Source organism: Ranitomeya imitator, chromosome 2 (assembly GCF_032444005.1).
Source record: "Ranitomeya imitator isolate aRanImi1 chromosome 2, aRanImi1.pri, whole genome shotgun sequence".
Taxonomy (NCBI): domain Eukaryota; kingdom Metazoa; phylum Chordata; class Amphibia; order Anura; family Dendrobatidae; genus Ranitomeya; species Ranitomeya imitator.
The window spans coordinates 24,474,612-24,496,231 of record NC_091283.1 but is presented as its reverse complement, the minus strand read 5'-3'; the positions used below and the strand labels follow the sequence as shown (position 1 = coordinate 24,496,231).

Genomic DNA, 21,620 nt, shown 5'->3' with positions numbered 1-21,620 from the left:
CCTCCCCCAATGGGGTGACACTGGTATACAGTACAGCTAGGTCCAGTGAGGGGGCTGTCAGTTTTTCTCTACACCTGGGTTGCAGGGCGACATTACTTACCACTGAGCACATCCCAATAACCACACACTGCCCTTGATCAGAAAATCAGGAAATATTTCTGCCACTTGACGTTGATTTCTCAGACACTCACCTGCAAAAAAAAAATCTACACCTGGAGTAAAAGGAGCAATTTTGGCCTTTTTTTTAATGTTATCACAGAAGCAGCTGAGAGGATAACATCATCCAGTCTCTATCATTGTCCCAGTGGGATTCTAACTACCAGGTCTGGCATTGTGCGGGGTTCCCTGCGAGAGTAGGACAGTGGTTTGGCACTAGTTCTAGGTTTTGGCACATATGAGTCTATGAGATGTTGTCGGGTGCAGGTCATTGCCACCTGCGAGGGTTCAGTCCGGTCGCCGGGCCGGAACATGTGATATGTTCACATAATACAGCATCCTCCATGTTTTCATCCAGTCTTGCTTCTGCATCATCATCCGGGGGTCAGGTCCAGGGGGGCCGTGAGTGGACTCATCTTTGCAGTGCAAAATCTACTCTTATTGCTTTTGCTCCTTTTGAGTCTTCACATTTTTCGGGTTTTTAATGTTGCCGTCTATGGAGGGTAGAAGGGGCAATAACAGAATCCGTTTGGTCCTGCTTCCTGATATTATGGCGCCATTGTCGAGTCCTTCTTAATGATGTGTAGGTGTAAGTCCTCGTTTAACCCACAGAGACAAATAAATGGAATCTGTTTGTCTCTATGACCCCATCCCACCCTTCCCACCCACTCGTCAATTCTCCCCCCACCACATTAAAGAAGCATTTTATCCCACTTTTTGTGGGTTGCTTGACCGCACATTTTGCTCATATGCCACCCTTTGCCCGATCAGATACTGTGCTGCCTGTGTGGCTCCTGGGGGTCCAGTGATGGTCACTTTCCTGCTTCTCGTTCCTGGAACAAATTCCCCTTTCTTTGAGATCTGAATTCTGGCTCCTGTCAGCTCTTGATATTCCACAAGCGTCTTGCCACCTTTGCCCAGTATTGCACCCACCAATGTCTCTGGCACGGCCATCTCTAGCGTTTCTTTGCCTGCAACACTTTCTGCAGCCAACTTGTCCATGAGAATTCCTCCCCCGCCGAGCCCGAGAGCGGGAGTAGCTTCACCTGTATAGGATGTTAAAAGACTGACTGCTGCAGGATGGACGCCACCGACAAGGGGGTTAAATCCAAGGCCTGTACTGTAACCATAACTGGCCAGCGTATTCAGGGCGGTAGAGATGGCCAAGAGGTCCCCACCAGAAATGGCTGGAGGGGCTGGAGGTGCAGTAGGAAAAGGGGCAATGGTAGGTTCGGCACTCCCTCCAGCATAAGGGGATCCTGTTGGGTTTGAGTTGGCCACAGGACCCTGAGAGTTGATGTAGCTGATGTTCAGATGGGCTGTCCCCTGTGGGGGGTCCTCTCGTGCTTTGTGTATGATGTTTCGTATGGCTCTTTGAACTTGATTTGGCTCTCCACTCACTGTCACCACCCGTTCCTGGAGGTTTGGTCCTGCAGGTTTTTGGGACAGTTGAACCCACGCCCCTGACTCTTCCATGATACTCCGAACTGTGGCTCCACCCTTGCCAATAATTAGCCCCGCTGTTGTGTTAGGGACAATTAGTTTGGCCTAAGGAAGTAAAACAAGAAAAGTACTTCAGGCTGGATGGTAAATTATGGGCACAGAAGGGGGCAAAGTGGTAAATATTGGACAAGGATGAGATTAAGGTGATAAATATTGGAATAAAAGTAGTATTAAATGTTAGACAGAAATAGTGATGGGATCAGGGAGGAATATATTCAGTAATGATGGGATCAGGGTTGAAAATGTTGGGCAATGATGAGATCAGGGTGGTAAATATTAGGGAAGCATGGGATCAGGGTGGTAAATATTCGGTAGAATGGGATCCGGGTGGTAAATATTGGGCTAGGATGGTGTCAGGGTGGTAAATATTGGGCTAGGATGGGATCAGTTTGGTAAATATTGGGCAATCCTGGGATCAGGGTGATAAATATTGAACTAGGACGGGATTAGGGTGGTAAATATTGGACTAGGATGAAATCAGGATGGTAAATATTGGGCAATCCTGGGATCAGGGTGATAAATATTGAACTAGGATGGGATTAGGGTGGTAAATATTGGACTAGGATGAAATCAGGATGGTAAATATTGGGCTAGGAAGAAGTCGGTGGTAAATATTGGGCAGGGAAAATCCAGCAATTGCAAAAGTCATAAAAAATCACATTTATTAGTAGATTAAAACATGAAAGGGAAAAATTTTAAAAACATAACGGTCGACGCATTTCGAGCTGCAAAAGAGCTAGTGTTGCTTGAAACGCATCCACCATTATCATGTTTTTTAAAATTTACTCAGGAAACCAGGCTAAAGTTTCTGTGCACCGCACCCTTATTCTAGGAATTTCTCAACCCGCTGAGCAGATGGCTGCTCCATTGTGTTTTTCTACCTGGTAAATATTGGGCTAGGGTGGGAACAGGGTAATACATATTGGACAGTGATAAGATCAGGGTGGTAAATATTGGGCAAGCGTGGGATCAGGGTGGTAAATATTGGGCTAGGATGAGATCAAGGTGGTAAATATTGGGTTAGCATGAGATCAAGGTGGTAAATATTGGGTAAGGATGGGATCAAGGTGGTAAATGTTGGGCTAGGATGGGATCAAGGTGGCAAAAATTGGGCAAGCGTGGTATTAGGGTGGTAACTATTGGACAAGCATGAGATCAGGGTGTTAAATATTGGGCAGGAATGTGATAAGGGTGGTAAATATTGCACAAGGACAAAGTTAGGCTGAAAATATTGGAAAGGAATAGTGTCAGAATGGTACATATTGGCGAAAGATGGAGTCATACTTGTAAATATTGGGCAAGGATGGGATCAGGGTGGTACATACTGGGTAAGGATGGGATTAGGGTAGTAAATATTGGGCTAGGATGGGATTAGGGTGGTAAATATTGGGCTATTATGGGATCAGTGTGGTAAAATTGGGCAAGCATGGGATCAGGGTGGTAACTATTGGACAAGCATGGGATCAGGGTGTGAAATATTGGACAGGAATGTGATAAGGTTGGTAAATATTGGGCTATTATGGGATCAGTGTGGTAAAATTGGGCAATCATGGGATCAGGGTGGTAAATATTGGGCTAGGATGAGATCAAGGTGGTAAATATCGGGTTAGCATGAGATCAGGGTGGTAAATATTGGGTAAGGATGGGATCAAGGTGGTAAATGTTGGGCTAGGATGGGATCAAGGTGGTAAAAATTGGACAAGCATGGGATCAGGGTGTGAAATATTGGGCAGGAATGTGATAAGGGTGGTAAATATTGCACAAGGACAAAGTAAGGGTGAAAATATTGGAAAGGAATAGTGTCAGAATGGTACATATTGGCGAAAGATGGAGTCATGTTTGTAAATATTGGGCAAGGATGGGATCAGGGTTGTAAATACTGGGTAAGGATGGGATTAGGGTAGTAAATATTGGGTTAGGATGGGATTAGGGTGGTAAATATTGGGCTAGGATGGGATCAGGGTGGTAAATATTGGGCAATTATGGGATCAGTGTGGTTAATATTGGGCAATCATGGGATCAGGGTGGTAAATATTGGGTTAGCATGAGATCAAGGTGGTAAATATTAGGTAAGGATGGGATCAAGGTGGTAAAAATTGGGTAAGCATGGGATCAGGGTGTGAAATATTGGGCAGGAATGTGATAAGGGTGTGAAATATTGCACAAGGACAAAGTCAGGGTGAAAATATTGAAAAGGAATAGTGTCAGAATGGTACATATTGGCGAAAGATGGAGTCATGCTTGTAAATATTGGGCAAGGATGGGATCAGGGTTGTAAATACTGGGTAAGGATGGGATTAGGGTAGTAAATATTGGGTTAGGATGGGATTAGGGTGGTAAATATTGGGCTAGGATGGGATCAGGGTGGTAAATATTGGGCAATTATGGGATCAGTGTGGTAAATATTGGGCAATCATGGGATCAGGGTGGTAAATATTGGGTTAGCATGAGATCAAGGTGGTAAATATTAGGTAAGGATGGGATCAAGGTGGCAAAAATTGGGTAAGCATGGGATCAGGGTGTGAAATATTGGGCAGGAATGTGATAAGGGTGTGAAATATTGTACAAGGACAAAGTCAGGGTGAAAATATTGGAAAGGAATAGTGTCAGAATGGTACATATTGGCGAAAGATGGAGTCATGCTTGTAAATATTGGGTAAGGATGGGATCATGGTGGTAAATACTGGGTAAGGATGGGATTAGGGTAGTAAATATTGGGCTAGGATGGGATTAGGGTAGTAAATATTGGGCTAGGATGGGATCAGTGTGGTAAATATTGGGCAATCATGGGATCAGGGTGGTATATACTGGGTAAGCATGGGATTAGGGTAGTAAATATTGAGCTAGGACGGGATTATGGTGGTAAATATGGGGCTACGATATGAGGAATAGTGTCGGAATGGTAAATATTGGCCATAGATGGAGTCGTGCTTGTAAATATTGGGCAAGGATGGGATCAGGGTGGTAAATACTGGGTAAGGATGGGATTAGGGTAGTAAATATTGGGCTAGGATCGGATTAGGGTGGTAAATATTGGGCTAGGATGGGATCAGGGTGGTAAATATGGCGCTACGATGGGAGGAATAGTGTCAGAATGGTAAATATTGGCCATAGGTGGAGTCATGCTTGTAAATATTGGGCAAGGAGGGGATCAGGGTGGTAAATACTGGGTAAGGATGGGATTAGAGTGGTAAGTATTGGGCTAGGATGGGATTAGGGTGGTAAATATGGCGCTACGATGGGAGGAATAGTGTCAGAATGGTAAATATTGGCCATAGATGGAGTCATGCTTGTAAATATTAGGCAAGGATGGGATCAGGGTGGTAAATACTGGGTAAGGACGGGATTAGGGTAGTAAATATTGGGCTAGGATGGAATTAGGGTGGTAAATATTGGGCTAGGATGGGATCAGGGTGGTAAATATTGGGCTACGATGGGAGGAATAGTGTCAGAATGGTAAATATTGGCTATAGATGGAGTCATGCTTGTAAATATTGGGCAAGGATGGGATCAGGGTGGTAAATACTGGGTAAGGATGGGATTAGGGTAGTAAATATTGGGCTAGGATGGGATTAGAGTAGTAAATATTGGGCAAGGATGGGATCAGGATGGTAAATGCTGGGTAAGGATGGGATTAGGGTAGTAAATATTGGGCTAGGATGGGATTAGGGTGGTAAATATTGGGCTAGGATGGGATCAGGGTGGTAAATCTTGGGCTACAATGGGAGGAATAGTGTCAGAATGGTAAATATTGGCTATAGATGGAGCCATGCTTGTAAATATTGGGCAAGATGGGCTCTGAGAGGTAAACAGTAGACAGGAGCGGAATCAGGGTGGAAAATATTGTATGGAAAGGGGTTAGCATGGTAAATTTTGGGCTGAGATGGATAGAGTTGGTAAATATTGGACAGGGATGGGATCATTGGCCTAATATTGGACGCAGTGGAGTCATGGTAGTAAATATTGGACGAATATGGTGAGGGTAGGGATAAGATGAGAGTTAAATATTGGACAAGGATGACATCAGGTGGCAAATATTGGGTAGGAATAACGTGAGGTTGAGAAATATTGATCAGTGATAGCATCAGGGCAACATATGTACTGTGACAACATCTACAACATGCTGCCATTTTCGAAGTGGTACTGACCTGCTTGGCCCGCTCGGCACTGATGTTGTTCTGGGCCGGGATGAGCACACCCAGGTCCGACTTGGTTGCGCCTTGTGGCACCTCCCGCACCTTCTCTGCTATGAAGTTATGCACAGACATTAGCGCCTCTGCGGTTCCCTGCACCAGACACACGCGCTCCGTTGTCCCTATGACACATGACAAACAGAGTAAATAACAAGAAGAACATGAGAAACGTTGAGGAGATCAGCAGCCGCCCACCTAACTGCTCTCCATCAGAAGCCCCATTGCCTCCAGTGTTGCCCTCCTCACTGTCACCTGGATCTTTTAGATGGGAGCTCCTGCTCAGCGGCGCCCCTCGTTGGCAGCATAGTGTTAGTTTCTGTGCAGATTATCCATGCAGTTTATAGTCTGGAGGAAATGGCACAAGATCACTTCTTGCCTTGGGCAGCAGAGGCTGCGGTGGGGTCTGTTGGAGAGCGTCAGTAGGCAGCTCTGACCTCTCAGTAATATATACCTCCATGAATGTCACTGCCCCCGGAGGTTACAGCTGATGATTCATGGACACAGATGGACCATTTGTACCCACAAAATTACAGAGAATAATCAAAAATGCATCACGTGACACAGCAATGACCAATTGAGGCAGCAGGCTTCACAGTCACATGTCCCATGATGTGATGATGTCACTATCCTGGCAATGACTGTTATCTAATGATGTCACATTCTAGAAATCTCCATTACATACCTTACATGTCACTTACCCTGACATTTATAGTTGCCCTCATTATATAATTTATGCTCATCATGTTCTCATAATGATTCAGTTTAACTCTCAAGGTAAATTATCCCAATGACATCACTTACTCTGATAATGTCAGTTACCCTGATGATGTCACTTACTCTGATAATGTCAGTTACTCTGATGTCACTTACTCTGATAATGTCAGTTACTCCGATGATGTCACGTACTCTGATAATGTCAGTTACTCCGATGATGTCACTTACCCTGATAATTAGAAATAAGACCGTAGGCACTACTATGATTGTGGTGCTCAAGTAGCTGCCCAAACCGTATAATATTAGAGATAAAATTGGCACACACATAGTGAGATGCAGTGAAAATTTAATGGAGAGGAGTACATACAGTAGACGTTTCGGTCAAAATTAGACCTTCATCAATGTACCTCTCTTAGAGCTTATGGATTTATTGGGTCACAAAGGGTAAATTTAGCCACATTAGTAGTAAGGAGCCAGTCTTTGTTAAGGCCGTGTCTGGCACAAACAGAAGAAGTAACGGACGCGGTGTCCACCGCTAGTCCAGTGTCACTTAAATTTTCACTGCATCTCACGTACTCTGATAATGTCAGTTACCCTGATGATGTCACTTACTCTGATAATGTCAGTTACCCTGATGATGTCACTTACTCTGATAATATCAGTTACCCAGATGATGTCACTTTCTCTGGTAACGTCAGTTACTCTGATGATGTCACTTTCTCTGGTAACGTCAGTTACTCTGATGATATCACTTACTCTGATGATGTCAGTTACTCCGATGATGTCACTTACTCTGACAATGTCAGTTACCCTGATGATGTCATCTACAGCGTAGTTACTCTCCAAATGTCACCTACTCCAATGATGTCACTATCACTCGGTACGATATTAACACCCCAGACAAAGTCACTAACCCTGCAGCTGCCATCAATCCTTACAATGTTTTTTGTGTGTCTAACTAGATGGAGCTGAGGACACGACTCAAGGAAAATATAAGAGAAAAGATCAGATGTGTCAGGAATCATATTAACATTCATATCCACATAATTTCACTAAATCTTATTTATAATGATGCTTAGTTTTTTATTGTATTCCTGTACTGTTTTGTATTCTGATTGTAGATTTTTATTGCTATTTTTTGTACCATCTTAAGATGCTCCTGTCTGAGCTGCTGTCCTGCCTCGTTTACTTTGGAATGGAGGGACAGAGAAGAAAAAGAAAAATGCTTCCAAAATCAGTGAAACTGCGCCAATTGGAGGAGCGTTAGATTAAAAACTACAGTGAAGATCCCTCGTTAACACATATCTATCTAAGGTTGGTCTCCATTAAATGGAAGTTCATGGTGCTTTGAGTTGGCTTTCAAAGGGTCTTGTAATTTTGACTTTCCCTTTCATCATATGTGGAGGTCGTAGCTGCCTGATCTACAGTCCCGAGCTCCCATGTGAACCCCAGTTTGGGACACTCGGGGTGACTATGGAGCGTGTGACATGAACATGAGATGCCGTGCATGATTTGGGGTGCACTCCTCCACTCATGTGTAATCTTGGGGGTGGGAAGGTACCTGTCGAGCGCCACACACACTTTGGTGCGACATTCGCTGCCGATGTGGAGGTTACAGACTCCAAGAGGATTTAGTGATTGCTTATAATCTACCTAGAAAAATAAAGCAGCAAAAGTGGGAAAAGTGGAGACAAAGAGATGATTTATCACACGCTTCAGTGAGAAGATTCGCTGCACCCTCCCTAGTGTTTCGGCATCTCTGCGCCTGGTGCCGGCTAACATTGACGTTTCCATGGTGACGCCAGGGTTCAGCGCTTACTATGGAAACAGCAAAAGGTCTGAGCCGCAGCCCATTACACAATGGGCAGCCATTCACCATCAGCTATCGTCATGGCAACAGAGGCCTGCTGTCTTCTGCTGAGCCTGACTGGCTGTGAGCCATCACCATGGAAACCTTTTTTAAATTAAGCTTTGGCCTAATAGGGCCAAAACGAGCCGAAGCCGCCACCCAGGCTCCACCCCTAGAGCCAACACCACCTTAAAACATTTACCCTTCCCCCATTTGTTCATCAGGAATTTAAATAGGGGTCTTCAAGGAACATCCCAGATGTAAGGAAAAAGGCTTCCAAAATGGAGGCCTATAACACCAAGTGTGACGTGAGACAACAAGTGCAAATTCCAAGTAGTACACAAGCTCCAATGTCACAAGAAACCAGTCAGAACCATACACAGTCCAGATCTCTCCACAGTCACCTATTCACCTTTTTCCGGGACATCACACAAGTTTCTACATTCTAAAAGATTGTGAGAACAGAAATGTCCACAAGGCGTCACCATACACAGTGTATAACGGCCCCAAGTGGCAGATAAAGCCCTACATAATCTGAAAGGTTACAATCCATCACAGCATCACAAAAAGTCAATATTGTCACCAAAGTAGCCGACCTTAACAATTTCAGCTCATGTGTGCTTTACTGTGTGCGCCGTCAGGTCACAGTCCATAGATTACTTATAGTGTCCATCCGTCATACCCAAAGAAGCCAACATAACATTCTGCTACATACATAAACCTCAACATCCACCCCAAGAGAAGCTCTCTGTGAAAACAGCCCATCCTCAGAGGAGCTGTCCCTCATAGACAGCCCATCCCCATAGGAACTCTCGCTCATAGACAACCCATCTCCAGAGAAGCACTTCCCCATACACAGCCCATAAAAAGAGAGCTTCCATAGACATCCCATTCCCAGAGGAACTCTCCTTCATAGACCGCCCATCCCCAGAGGAACTCTCCCCTCATAAACAGCCAATCCCCAGAGGATCTCTCCTTCATAGACATCCCATCCCCAGAGGAGCTCTCCCTCAGCCTATCCTTAGAGAAGCTCTCATAGACAACCCATCCCTATAGGAGCTCTCTTTCATAGACAGCTCATTCCCATAGTAGCTCTCCCTCATAGACAGCCCATCCCCAAAGGAACTATCTCTGAAAACAGCCAATCCCCAGAGGAGCTCTCTCTAAGAACAGAGCATCCCCAGAAGAGATTTCCTCCCTCACAGCCTATCCCCAGAGGAGCTATCCCCCATTCACAGCCTATATACAGTTGCTGTCTGAAAACTGTCCATCCCCAAAGAAGCTCTCCTTCTTTGACAGCCCATCCCCAGAGGAGCTCTCCTTCATACATAGCTCATCTCCAGAGGAGCTGTCAGTCATAAACAGCCAATCCCCAGAGGAGCTCTCTCTGAGAACAGACCATCCCTGGAGGAGATTCCATTCACAGCCTATCACCAGAGAAGCTCCTCCTTATAAACAGTCCATACACAGAGGAGCACTTACACAGCTCATCCCCATAGGAACAAAAGCTCGTCCCCAGAGAAGCTCTTCCCCTTACACACCCCATATCAAAAGAGCTCTAACAGATAGCCCATCCCCAAAGAAACTCTTGCTGATAGACAGACCATCCCCAGAGAAGCTCTCCCCCATACACAGCCAACATATCAATAGAGCTCTCATAAACAGTTTATTCCCAGAGGAACTCTCCCTCATAGACCGCACATTCCCAGAGGAGCTCTCCCTCATAGACAGTCCATTACTAGAGGAACGTTCCCTCATAGACAGTCCATTACTAGAGGACCTCTCCCTCATAGACAGTCCATAACCAGAAGAGCTCTTCCTCATAGACATGCCATCCCCAGAAGAGCTCTTGCTCACAGACGGCCCGTCTTTATAAGAGTTTTGCATCACAGACTGTGTCTGCATTCTGGTATATTTACCTCTAGATTATAACTTCAGGGTATTAGAGCTCCTCAGCTTTCTTACAGTTATGATTTCTCTCTGTCTGTTATAAAGCATCATCTTCAGCTTTGCATACTGTAAGTACATACCCATTGTTGTGCACATAGATCAGATTGGACCTCCCCAACCAACCTTTACTGTACCAATGTGCACACATAACAGACAAGAAAGTTGGCATGTCCATAGCACATAGACTGACCTGGATAAAAGTCTTTAGACTTGGACAGTTTGATGGTGGCCCCTGTTTCGCGCTGAAGCTGGACAATTGTTTGACCTCCTTTTCCGATAATGGAGCCAGCAGCATAACTCGGTATCAGTACCTTCAGGAAAAGCTCACTGTCATCTCCTGAAAAATATAACACAATTCTGCTGTAACACATCTCAACAATAAAAATGACCATCAGATTATCCCTGCATGATCAATCTGGTGAATTCCCCTGCCCAATAAAGTATATAGAAGATCTGTCAGCTTTCCTGTGTGATACAGGAGAGTAGGTGTCTCCCAGGCAGCCAAATTTTGCCGTGCCCTGAAGTGGGATTCAGCCATTCTACCATAGATAAAAAGAACCCAGCACTCAACTTAAGTATATATGATGCACTCAGATTTATTCGTAGTACCAACAAACGTTTCGGTCATAGAGACCTTCATCAGTTACGTACTGGCGTAGTAGAGAGTGATTAGTAGAAGTATGTGGTAAGTCCGTTACCGTGTAATCTGTTTAATCAAAGATATATGGCCATCAAGTCAGATAGGGGGAGATCCGTGCTTCTTGATGGGAGACACTGCTCCTAATAGCCAGATTCCTACTCCACACTGATGAGGGGCAAACACCCCGAAACAGCTGTCTGTGGATGGATACCATGCTTGGCATAGGTGGCTTTCCTTCATAGGATGCTGCCCTTCCCGTGGTTGTTCCTTCCCGGGGAAAGGCCTGGCTATTCACTGCTTGCGTCGAGAAACACGTGATGGTGTCTCCGCAGCTTCTTTACCTGCATCTGCATATTTCCCATAAGGGATGGGGGCAGTGTTCTGGAATCACTGCGTTGAGAAACACGTGATGGTGTCTCCGCAGTGTTGGATGTTTTGGTCTCCCCGAGGCCAATCATCTGTGCCTTTATAGCCTTTTTACTAGGCACTGCTCCTAATAGCCAGATTCCTACTCCACACTGATGAGGGGCAAACACCCCGAAACAGCTGTCTGTGGATGGATACCATGCTTGGCATAGGTGGCTTTCCTTCATAGGATGCTGCCCTTCCCGTGGTTGTTCCTTCCCGGGGAAAGGCCTGGCTATTCACTGCTTGCGTCGAGAAACACGTGATGGTGTCTCCGCATCTTCTTTACCTGCATCTGCATATTTCCCATAAGGGATGGGGGCAGTGTTCTGGAATCACTGCGTTGAGAAACACGTGATGGTGTCTCCGCAGTGTTGGATGTTTTGGTCTCCCCGAGGCCAATCATCTGTGCCTTTATAGCCTTTTTACTAGGCACTGCTCCTAATAGCCAGATTCCTACTCCACACTGATGAGGGGCAAACACCCCGAAACAGCTGTCTGTGGATGGATACCATGCTTGGCATAGGTGGCTCTCCTTCATAGGATGCTGCCCTTCCCGTGGTTGTTCCTTCCCGGGGAAAGGCCTGGCTATTCACTGCTTGCGTCGAGAAACACGTGATGGTGTCTCCGCAGCTTCTTTACCTGCATCTGCATATTTCCCATAAGGGATGGGGGCAGTGTTCTGGAATCACTGCGTTGAGAAACACGTGATGGTGTCTCCGCAGTGTTGGATGTTTTGGTCTCCCCGAGGCCAATCATCTGTGCCTTTATAGCCTTTTTACTAGGCACTGCTCCTAATAGCCAGATTCCTACTCCACACTGATGAGGGGCAAACACCCCGAAACAGCTGTCTGTGGATGGATACCATGCTTGGCATAGGTGGCTTTCCTTCATAGGATGCTGCCCTTCCCGTGGTTGTTCCTTCCCGGGGAAAGGCCTGGCTATTCACTGCTTGCGTCGAGAAACACGTGATGGTGTCTCCGCAGCTTCTTTACCTGCATCTGCATATTTCCCATAAGGGATGGGGGCAGTGTTCTGGAATCACTGCGTTGAGAAACACGTGATGGTGTCTCCGCAGTGTTGGATGTTTTGGTCTCCCCGAGGCCAATCATCTGTGCCTTTATAGCCTTTTTACTAGGCACTGCTCCTAATAGCCAGATTCCTACTCCACACTGATGAGGGGCAAACACCCCGAAACAGCTGTCTGTGGATGGATACCATGCTTGGCATAGGTGGCTTTCCTTCATAGGATGCTGCCCTTCCCGTGGTTGTTCCTTCCCGGGGAAAGGCCTGGCTATTCACTGCTTGCGTCGAGAAACACGTGATGGTGTCTCCGCAGCTTCTTTACCTGCATCTGCATATTTCCCATAAGGGATGGGGGCAGTGTTCTGGAATCACTGCGTTGAGAAACACGTGATGGTGTCTCCGCAGTGTTAGATGTTTTGGTCTCCCCGAGGCCAATCATCTGTGCCTTTATAGCCTTTTTACTAGGCACTGCTCCTAATAGCCAGATTCCTACTCCACACTGATGAGGGGCAAACACCCCGAAACAGCTGTCTGTGGATGGATACCATGCTTGGCATAGGTGGCTTTCCTTCATAGGATGCTGCCCTTCCCGTGGTTGTTCCTTCCCGGGGAAAGGCCTGGCTATTCACTGCTTGCGTCGAGAAACACGTGATGGTGTCTCCGCAGCTTCTTTACCTGCATCTGCATATTTCCCATAAGGGATGGGGGCAGTGTTCTGGAATCACTGCGTTGAGAAACACGTGATGGTGTCTCCGCAGTGTTGGATGTTTTGGTCTCCCCGAGGCCAATCATCTGTGCCTTTATAGCCTTTTTACTAGGCACTGCTCCTAATAGCCAGATTCCTACTCCACACTGATGAGGGGCAAACACCCCGAAACAGCTGTCTGTGGATGGATACCATGCTTGGCATAGGTGGCTTTCCTTCATAGGATGCTGCCCTTCCCGTGGTTGTTCCTTCCCGGGGAAAGGCCTGGCTATTCACTGCTTGCGTCGAGAAACACGTGATGGTGTCTCCGCAGCTTCTTTACCTGCATCTGCATATTTCCCATAAGGGATGGGGGCAGTGTTCTGGAATCACTGCGTTGAGAAACACGTGATGGTGTCTCCGCAGTGTTGGATGTTTTGGTCTCCCCGAGGCCAATCATCTGTGCCTTTATAGCCTTTTTACTAGGCACTGCTCCTAATAGCCAGATTCCTACTCCACACTGATGAGGGGCAAACACCCCGAAACAGCTGTCTGTGGATGGATACCATGCTTGGCATAGGTGGCTTTCCTTCATAGGATGCTGCCCTTCCCGTGGTTGTTCCTTCCCGGGGAAAGGCCTGGCTATTCACTGCTTGCGTCGAGAAACACGTGATGGTGTCTCCGCAGCTTCTTTACCTGCATCTGCATATTTCCCATAAGGGATGGGGGCAGTGTTCTGGAATCACTGCGTTGAGAAACACGTGATGGTGTCTCCGCAGTGTTGGATGTTTTGGTCTCCCCGAGGCCAATCATCTGTGCCTTTATAGCCTTTTTACTAGGCACTGCTCCTAATAGCCAGATTCCTACTCCACACTGATGAGGGGCAAACACCCCGAAACAGCTGTCTGTGGATGGATACCATGCTTGGCATAGGTGGCTTTCCTTCATAGGATGCTGCCCTTCCCGTGGTTGTTCCTTCCCGGGGAAAGGCCTGGCTATTCACTGCTTGCGTCGAGAAACACGTGATGGTGTCTCCGCAGCTTCTTTACCTGCATCTGCATATTTCCCATAAGGGATGGGGGCAGTGTTCTGGAATCACTGCGTTGAGAAACACGTGATGGTGTCTCCGCAGTGTTGGATGTTTTGGTCTCCCCGAGGCCAATCATCTGTGCCTTTATAGCCTTTTTACTAGGCACTGCTCCTAATAGCCAGATTCCTACTCCACACTGATGAGGGGCAAACACCCCGAAACAGCTGTCTGTGGATGGATACCATGCTTGGCATAGGTGGCTTTCCTTCATAGGATGCTGCCCTTCCCGTGGTTGTTCCTTCCCGGGGAAAGGCCTGGCTATTCACTGCTTGCGTCGAGAAACACGTGATGGTGTCTCCGCAGCTTCTTTACCTGCATCTGCATATTTCCCATAAGGGATGGGGGCAGTGTTCTGGAATCACTGCGTTGAGAAACACGTGATGGTGTCTCCGCAGTGTTGGATGTTTTGGTCTCCCCGAGGCCAATCATCTGTGCCTTTATAGCCTTTTTACTAGGCACTGCTCCTAATAGCCAGATTCCTACTCCACACTGATGAGGGGCAAACACCCCGAAACAGCTGTCTGTGGATGGATACCATGCTTGGCATAGGTGGCTTTCCTTCATAGGATGCTGCCCTTCCCGTGGTTGTTCCTTCCCGGGGAAAGGCCTGGCTATTCACTGCTTGCGTCGAGAAACACGTGATGGTGTCTCCGCAGCTTCTTTACCTGCATCTGCATATTTCCCATAAGGGATGGGGGCAGTGTTCTGGAATCACTGCGTTGAGAAACACGTGATGGTGTCTCCGCAGTGTTGGATGTTTTGGTCTCCCCGAGGCCAATCATCTGTGCCTTTATAGCCTTTTTACTAGGCACTGCTCCTAATAGCCAGATTCCTACTCCACACTGATGAGGGGCAAACACCCCGAAACAGCTGTCTGTGGATGGATACCATGCTTGGCATAGGTGGCTTTCCTTCATAGGATGCTGCCCTTCCCGTGGTTGTTCCTTCCCGGGGAAAGGCCTGGCTATTCACTGCTTGCGTCGAGAAACACGTGATGGTGTCTCCGCAGCTTCTTTACCTGCATCTGCATATTTCCCATAAGGGATGGGGGCAGTGTTCTGGAATCACTGCGTTGAGAAACACGTGATGGTGTCTCCGCAGTGTTGGATGTTTTGGTCTCCCCGAGGCCAATCATCTGTGCCTTTATAGTATCTGCGTATAGACACGGTGTCTACCGCTTGTCTGTGAGGATGGTGGCGTGCCGTGTTGAGTGCCGGATTCTTTTAATCTATACGTATGGTGTGGGAACCTACCCGTGCACTCTCTCCAGTATTGCTCACGTCCTGTCTCTTCATTCTACCATAGATATCATACTCCAGTGTATTGAATTCTACTATAGAATATACAGTAGTGTGGTGTGAGATATATATATACGGTATATATAGTTTGGATTGGAAGAAATTAATTCACTTGTACAGACACCCAGTTTGGTGTCTATCTCTGTTTTAAATTCTACTTTTAAGTTTTTGTTTTTACATTTTCTGTATTATGTGTTTTTCAGTCAAATCATATTTTTATCAATTTTGACTATCTCACTTCTGGTTTTGTGTAGGATTTATATATGTGAGGAGACAGTTTGGGGATTAGGGAGGAGAGTGGGATGGGAAATGTGTGTGCATGTGTAGACAGTAATGGGGGCAGGGGGAATGTGTAAGGAGATAGTATGGTGAGTGGAGGGGAATGTGTGAGGAGAAAATATGGGGAGTGGGGGAAAATATGTGAAGAGACAGTATGGGGAATGGGAAAGGAAATGCATGAGGAGACAGTATGGGGAGCAAAGGGGGAGAAATGTAAGGAGATAGTATGGTGAGCAGGGGAATGTGTGAGGAGACCAATATGGAGAGTGGTGCAGGATTGTGTAAAGAGAAACTATGAGGAAGGAGGGGGTAAATGGTAGTAGATAAGTGTGGGGACACTATTGAGGAGAATAGTGTGAGGAGACCGTATGGAGTAGAAAAGTATGAGGGGGCACAATATAGAGATTGGGCAGTATAGGTGGGACACATTATGAGGGCAAAGCAAGGAGGAGATAGTATCCCAAGGAGGGAGGGTGTGAGGACTAGAGACTGCTGTACAGGGGAGGGACAAAGTGTGAGAGGACAGTGTGAAGAGAGGGCATAGTATGGAAAGGAGAAGACAGTGTGTAGGTCATTTACCATAAGAGTGACAGTGTGAGAGGGTCTTGTTTTGTTCAGGGAGCATAGTGAGGGGCCCTTATTTAGGGGCTCAGTATTTGGCTGCTACTTTTAAGGGTACCATATCAAGATGTGCCACAGAAGACCGGAGAAGAAAGAAGTCTACAGAGGTAAACAGTGGATGTGAAATGCAATCCTGGTATCAAGACAAGATGGAGAAGAAAAGAAGGAGAAGGACTCCAATCAGAGAAAATGTTATCTATAAGGTACCTGGAGGTAAATGGTTATTTGTGATACTGCTGTAAGGTATGTAGTCTGACAATGGCTGCTAACAACAACTCCTAGTTTCTCCTTACCATTGTTAAGGACATACTCAGAATTAAATTATAGGGTTATATAATACAACTGTATATGGAGTGGCCTTACATTATAATTGATCACTGTACTAAGCATGGTGTTTTATTAATGTACTGATCGTGGTTCTGATGATGTAGTCATGTACTGATAGTGCAATTATGTATTTATGTACTCATGGTGGTTCTGGTGATGTATTCATGTATTGATGGTGGTTCTTGTGATGTACTCATGTATTGATGGTGGTTCTTGTGATGTAGTTCTGTACATTTGGTGGTTCCAATGATGTATTTCTGTACTGATAGGGATTCTGGTTCTTTTTTGTTAATTTTTCCATTTGATTACATCTGCTATCATAGGATCACATTTCACCTGGTATCTCCACCCTCATTATGCACTGCTGGACCACCCTTAGAGGAATTTCCATCAGCACACCAGGTCAGCTGAATTAAAGGGATTGTCCAGGTTTGTAATGAAATTCTAGCGTGACTGCAGACTTCTGAATCTTCAGTGTGCACAAAGCTCGATGTTAGGATTCTCCAGTGCTGGCGGATAGAGTGGGAGGTCATATAACCGCAAGTATGCGATTTGGATACATGCGGTCACGTGCCGTCTGTTTGTTGGTTTATTGTATAGAGGATCTGTCAGCTCTATTACGTGGTTTGTTATATAGAGGATCTGTCATCTCTCTTCTGTGGTGGTATGTTTTATAGAGGATCTGTCAGCTCTCTTGTGTGGTACAGTGTATAGAGGATCTGTCAGCTCTCCTGTGTGGTGCAATATATAGAGGATCTGCCAGCTCTCCTGTGTGGTGCAGTATATAATCTGTCAGCCCTTTTGTGTGGTGCAGTATATAGAGGATGTCAGCTCTCCTGTGTGGTGTAGTATATAGAGGATCTGGCAGCTCTCCTGTGTGGTGCAGTATATAGAGGATGTCAGCTCTCTTGTGTGGTGTAGTATATATAGGATCTGTCAGTTCTCCTGTGATATGTAGTATATAAAGTTTCTGTCAGCTCTCCTGTTCGGTGTAGTATATAGAGGATCTGTCAGCTCTCCTGTGTGGTGTAGTATATAGGGGATCTGTCGGCTCTCCTGTGTGATGTAGTATATAGAGGGTCTGTCAGCTCTCCTGTGTGGTGTAGTATATAGAGGATCTGTCAGCTCTCCTGTGTAGTGTAGTATATAGAGGATCTGTCAGTTCTCCTGTGTGGTGTAGTATATAGACGATCTTGTCAGCTCTCCTGTTTGCTGTAGTATATAGAGGATCTGTCAGCTCTCCTGTGTGGTGTAGTATATAGAGGATCTGTCATCTCTCCTGTGTGGTGTAGTATATAGAGGATCTGTCAGCTCTCCTGTGTAGTGTAGTATATAGAGGATATGTCAGCTCTCCTGTGTGGTGTAGTATAAAGAGGATCTGCCAGCTCTCCTGTGTGGTGTAGTATATAGAGGATCTGTCAGCTCTCCCGTGTGGTGTAGTATATAGAGGATCTGTCAGCTCTCCTGTGTGGTGTAGTATATAGAGGATCTGTCAGCTCTCCTGTGTGGTGTAGTATATAGAGGATCTGTCAGCTCTCCTGTGTGGTGTAGTATATAGAGGATCTGTCAGCTCTCCTGTGTGGTGTAGTATATAGAGGGTCTGTCAGCTCTCCTATGTGGTGTAGTATATAGAGGATCTGTCAGCTCTCCTGTGTAGTGTAGTATATAGAGGATCTGTCAGTTCTCCTGTGTGGTGTAGTATATAGACGATCTTGTCAGCTCTCCTGTTTGCTGTAGTATATAGAGGATCTGTCAGCTCTCCTGTGTGGTGTAGTATATAGAGGATCTGTCATCTCTCCTGTGTGGTGTAGTATATAGAGGATCTGTCAGCTCTCCTGTGTAGTGTAGTATATAGAGGATCTGTCAGCTCTCCTGTGTGGTGTAGTATAAAGAGGATCTGCCAGCTCTCCTGTGTGGTGTAGTATATAGAGGATCTGTCAGCTCTCCCGTGTGGTGTAGTATATAGAGGATCTGTCAGCTCTCCTGTGTGGTGTAGTATATAGAGGATCTGTCAGCTCTCCTGTGTGGTGTAGTATATAGAGGATCTGTCAGCTCTCCTGTGTGGTGTAGTATATAGAGGATCTGTCAGCTCTCCTGTGTGGTGTAGTGTATAGAGGATCTGAGCTCTCCTGTGTGGTGTAGTATATAGAGGATCTGTCAGCTCTCCTGTGTGGTGTAGTATAAAGAGGATCTGCCAGCTCTCCTGTGTGGTGTAGTATAAAGAGGATCTGCCAGCTCTCCTGTGTGGTGTAGTATATAGAGGATCTGTCAGCTCTCCTGTTTGCTGTAGTATATAGAGGATCTGTCAGCTTTCCTGTGTGGTGTAGTATATAGAGGATCTGTCAGCTCTCCTGTGTGGTGTAGTATATAGAGGATCTGTCAGCTCTCCTGTGTGGTGTAGTATATAGAGGATCTGTCAGCTCTCCTGTGTAGTGTAGTATATAGAGGATCTATCAGCTCTCCTGTGTGGTGTAGTATATAGAGGATCTGTCAGCTCTCCTGTGTGGTGTAGTATATAGAGGATCTGTCAGTTCTCCTGTGTGGTGTAGTATATAGAGGATCTGTCAGTTCTCCTGTTTGCTGTAGTATATAGAGGATCTGTCAGCTTTCCTGTGTGGTGTAGTATATAGAGTATCTGTCAGCTCTCCTGTGTAGGGTAGTATATAGAGGATCTGTCAGCGCTCCTGTGTGGTGTAGTATATAGAGGATCTGTCAGCTCTCCTGTGTGGTGTAGTATATAGAGGATCTGTCAGCTCTCCTGTGTGGTGTAGTATATAGAGGATCTGTCATCTCTCCTGTGTAGTGTAGTATATAGAGGATCTGTCAGCTCTCCTGTGTGGTGTAGTATATAGAGGATCTGTCAGCTCTCCTGTGTAGTGTAGTATATAGAGGATCTGTCAGCTCTCCCGTGTGGTGTAGTATATAGAGGATCTGTCAGCTCTCCCGTGTGGTGTAGTATATAGAGGATCTGTCAGCTCTCCTGTGTGGTGTAGTGTATAGAGGATCTGAGCTCTCCTGTGTGGTGTAGTATATAGAGGATCTGTCAGCTCTCCAGTGTAGTGTAGTATATAGAGGATCTGTCAGCTCTCCCGTGTAGGGTAGTATATAGAGGATCTGTCAGCGCTCCTGTGTGGTGTAGTATATAGAGGATCTGTCAGCGCTCCTGTGTGGTGTAGTATATAGAGGATCTGTCAGCTCTCCTGTGTAGTGTAGTATATAGAGGATCTGTCAGTTCTCCTGTGTGGTGTAGTATATAGAAGATCTGTCAGTTCTCCTGTTTGCTGTAGTATATAGAGGATCTGTCAGCTTTCCTGTGTGGTGTAGTATATAGAGTATCTGTCAGCTCTCCTGTGTGATGTGGTATATAGAGGATCTGTCAGCTCTCCTGTGTGGTGTAGTATATAGAGGATCGGTCAGTTCTCCTGTGTGGTGTAGTATATAGAGGATCTGTCAGCTCTCCTGTTTGCTGTAGTATATAGAGGATCTGTCAGCTTTCCTGTGTGGTGTAGTATATAGAGGATCTGTCAGCTCTCCCGTGTGGTGTAGTATATAGAGGATCTGTCAGTTCTCCTGTGTGGTGTAGTATATAGAGGATCTGTCAGCTCTCCTGTGTGGTGTAGTATATAGAGGATCTGTCAGCTCTCCTGAGTGGTGTAGTATATAGAGGATCTGTCAGCTTTCCTGTGTGGTATAGTATATAGAGGATCTGTCAGCTCTCCTGTGTGGTGTAGTATATAGAGGATCTGTCAGCTCTCCTCTGTGGTGTAGTATATAGAGGATCTGTCAGCTCTCCCGTGTGGTCTAGTATATAGAGGATCTGTCAGCTCTCCTGTGTGGTGTAGTATATAGAGGATCTGTCAGCTTTCCTGTGTGGTGTAGTATATAGAGGATCTGTCAGCTCTCCTGTGTGGTGTAGTATATAGAGGATCTGTCAGCTCTCCTGTGTGGTGTAGTATATAGAGGATCTGTCAGCTCTCCCGTGTGGTCTAGTATATAGAGGATCTGTCAGCTCTCCTGTGTGGTGTAGTATATAGAGGATCTGTCAGCTTTCCTGTGTGGTGTAGTATATAGAGGATCTGTCAGCTCTCCTGTGTGGTGTAGTATATAGAGGATCTGTCAGCTCTCCTGTTTGCTGTAGTATATAGAGGATCTGTCAGCTTTCCTGTGTGGTGTAGTATATAGAGGATCTGTCAGCTCTCCTGTGTGGTGTAGTATATAGAGGATCTGTCAGTTCTCCTGTTTGCTGTAGTATATAGAGGATCTGTCAGCTTTCCTGTGTGGTGTGTTGTGAATTCTGTGGCTGAATTCACTCCTGTGGTCACAAGTGGTACTGCAGCTTCTGAGCTTCCTCCCTCAGGTGTTCTGGTGAGCTCGTTAACTGCTTCATTACTTAACTCCGCCTGATGCTGCTATCCTTGCTCCTTGTCAATGTTTCAGTGTTGGATCTGAGCTTCTCCTGATTGTTCCTGTGACCTGCTGCTCTGTATAGCTAAGTGCCTTTTGCTTTCTTGTTGCTTTTTTTCTGTCCAGCTTGTCTTTTGTTTTGCTGGAAGCTCTGAGACGCAAAGGGTGTACCGCCGTGCCGTTAGTTCGGCACGGTGGGTTTTTTTTGCCCCCTTTGCGTGGTTTTGCTTTAGGGTTTTTTGTAGACTGCAAAGTTCGCTTTACTGTCCTCGCTCTGTCCTAGAATATCGGGCCCCACTTTGCTGAATCTATTTCATCCCTACGTTTTGTCTTTTCATCTTACTCACAGTCATTATATGTGGGGGGCTGCCTTTTCCTTTGGGGAATTTCTCTGGGGCAAGTCAGGCCTATTTTTCTATCTTCAGGCTAGCTAGTTTCTTAGGCTGTGCCGAGTTGCCTAGGTAGTTGTTAGGCGCAATC

At 46.0% G+C, this 21,620-nt stretch overlaps 1 protein-coding gene across 1 annotated transcript in view; it reads right to left on the bottom strand.

The window, feature by feature from the left end:
- Window positions 1-225: 225 nt before the first annotated feature.
- LOC138661478 (RNA-binding protein Nova-2-like) overlaps window positions 226-21,620 on the bottom strand; it is a 61,128-nt gene continuing 39,733 nt past the window's right edge. The window contains exons 2-4 of the mRNA XM_069746188.1: window positions 10,556-10,702; window positions 5,808-5,974; window positions 226-1,704 (exon numbers count right to left, since the gene is read on the bottom strand). Coding sequence (XP_069602289.1) covers window positions 862-1,704; window positions 5,808-5,974; window positions 10,556-10,702 — 1,157 coding nt within the window. The 3' untranslated portion in view covers window positions 226-861. The remainder of the gene's footprint in view (window positions 1,705-5,807; window positions 5,975-10,555; window positions 10,703-21,620) is intronic.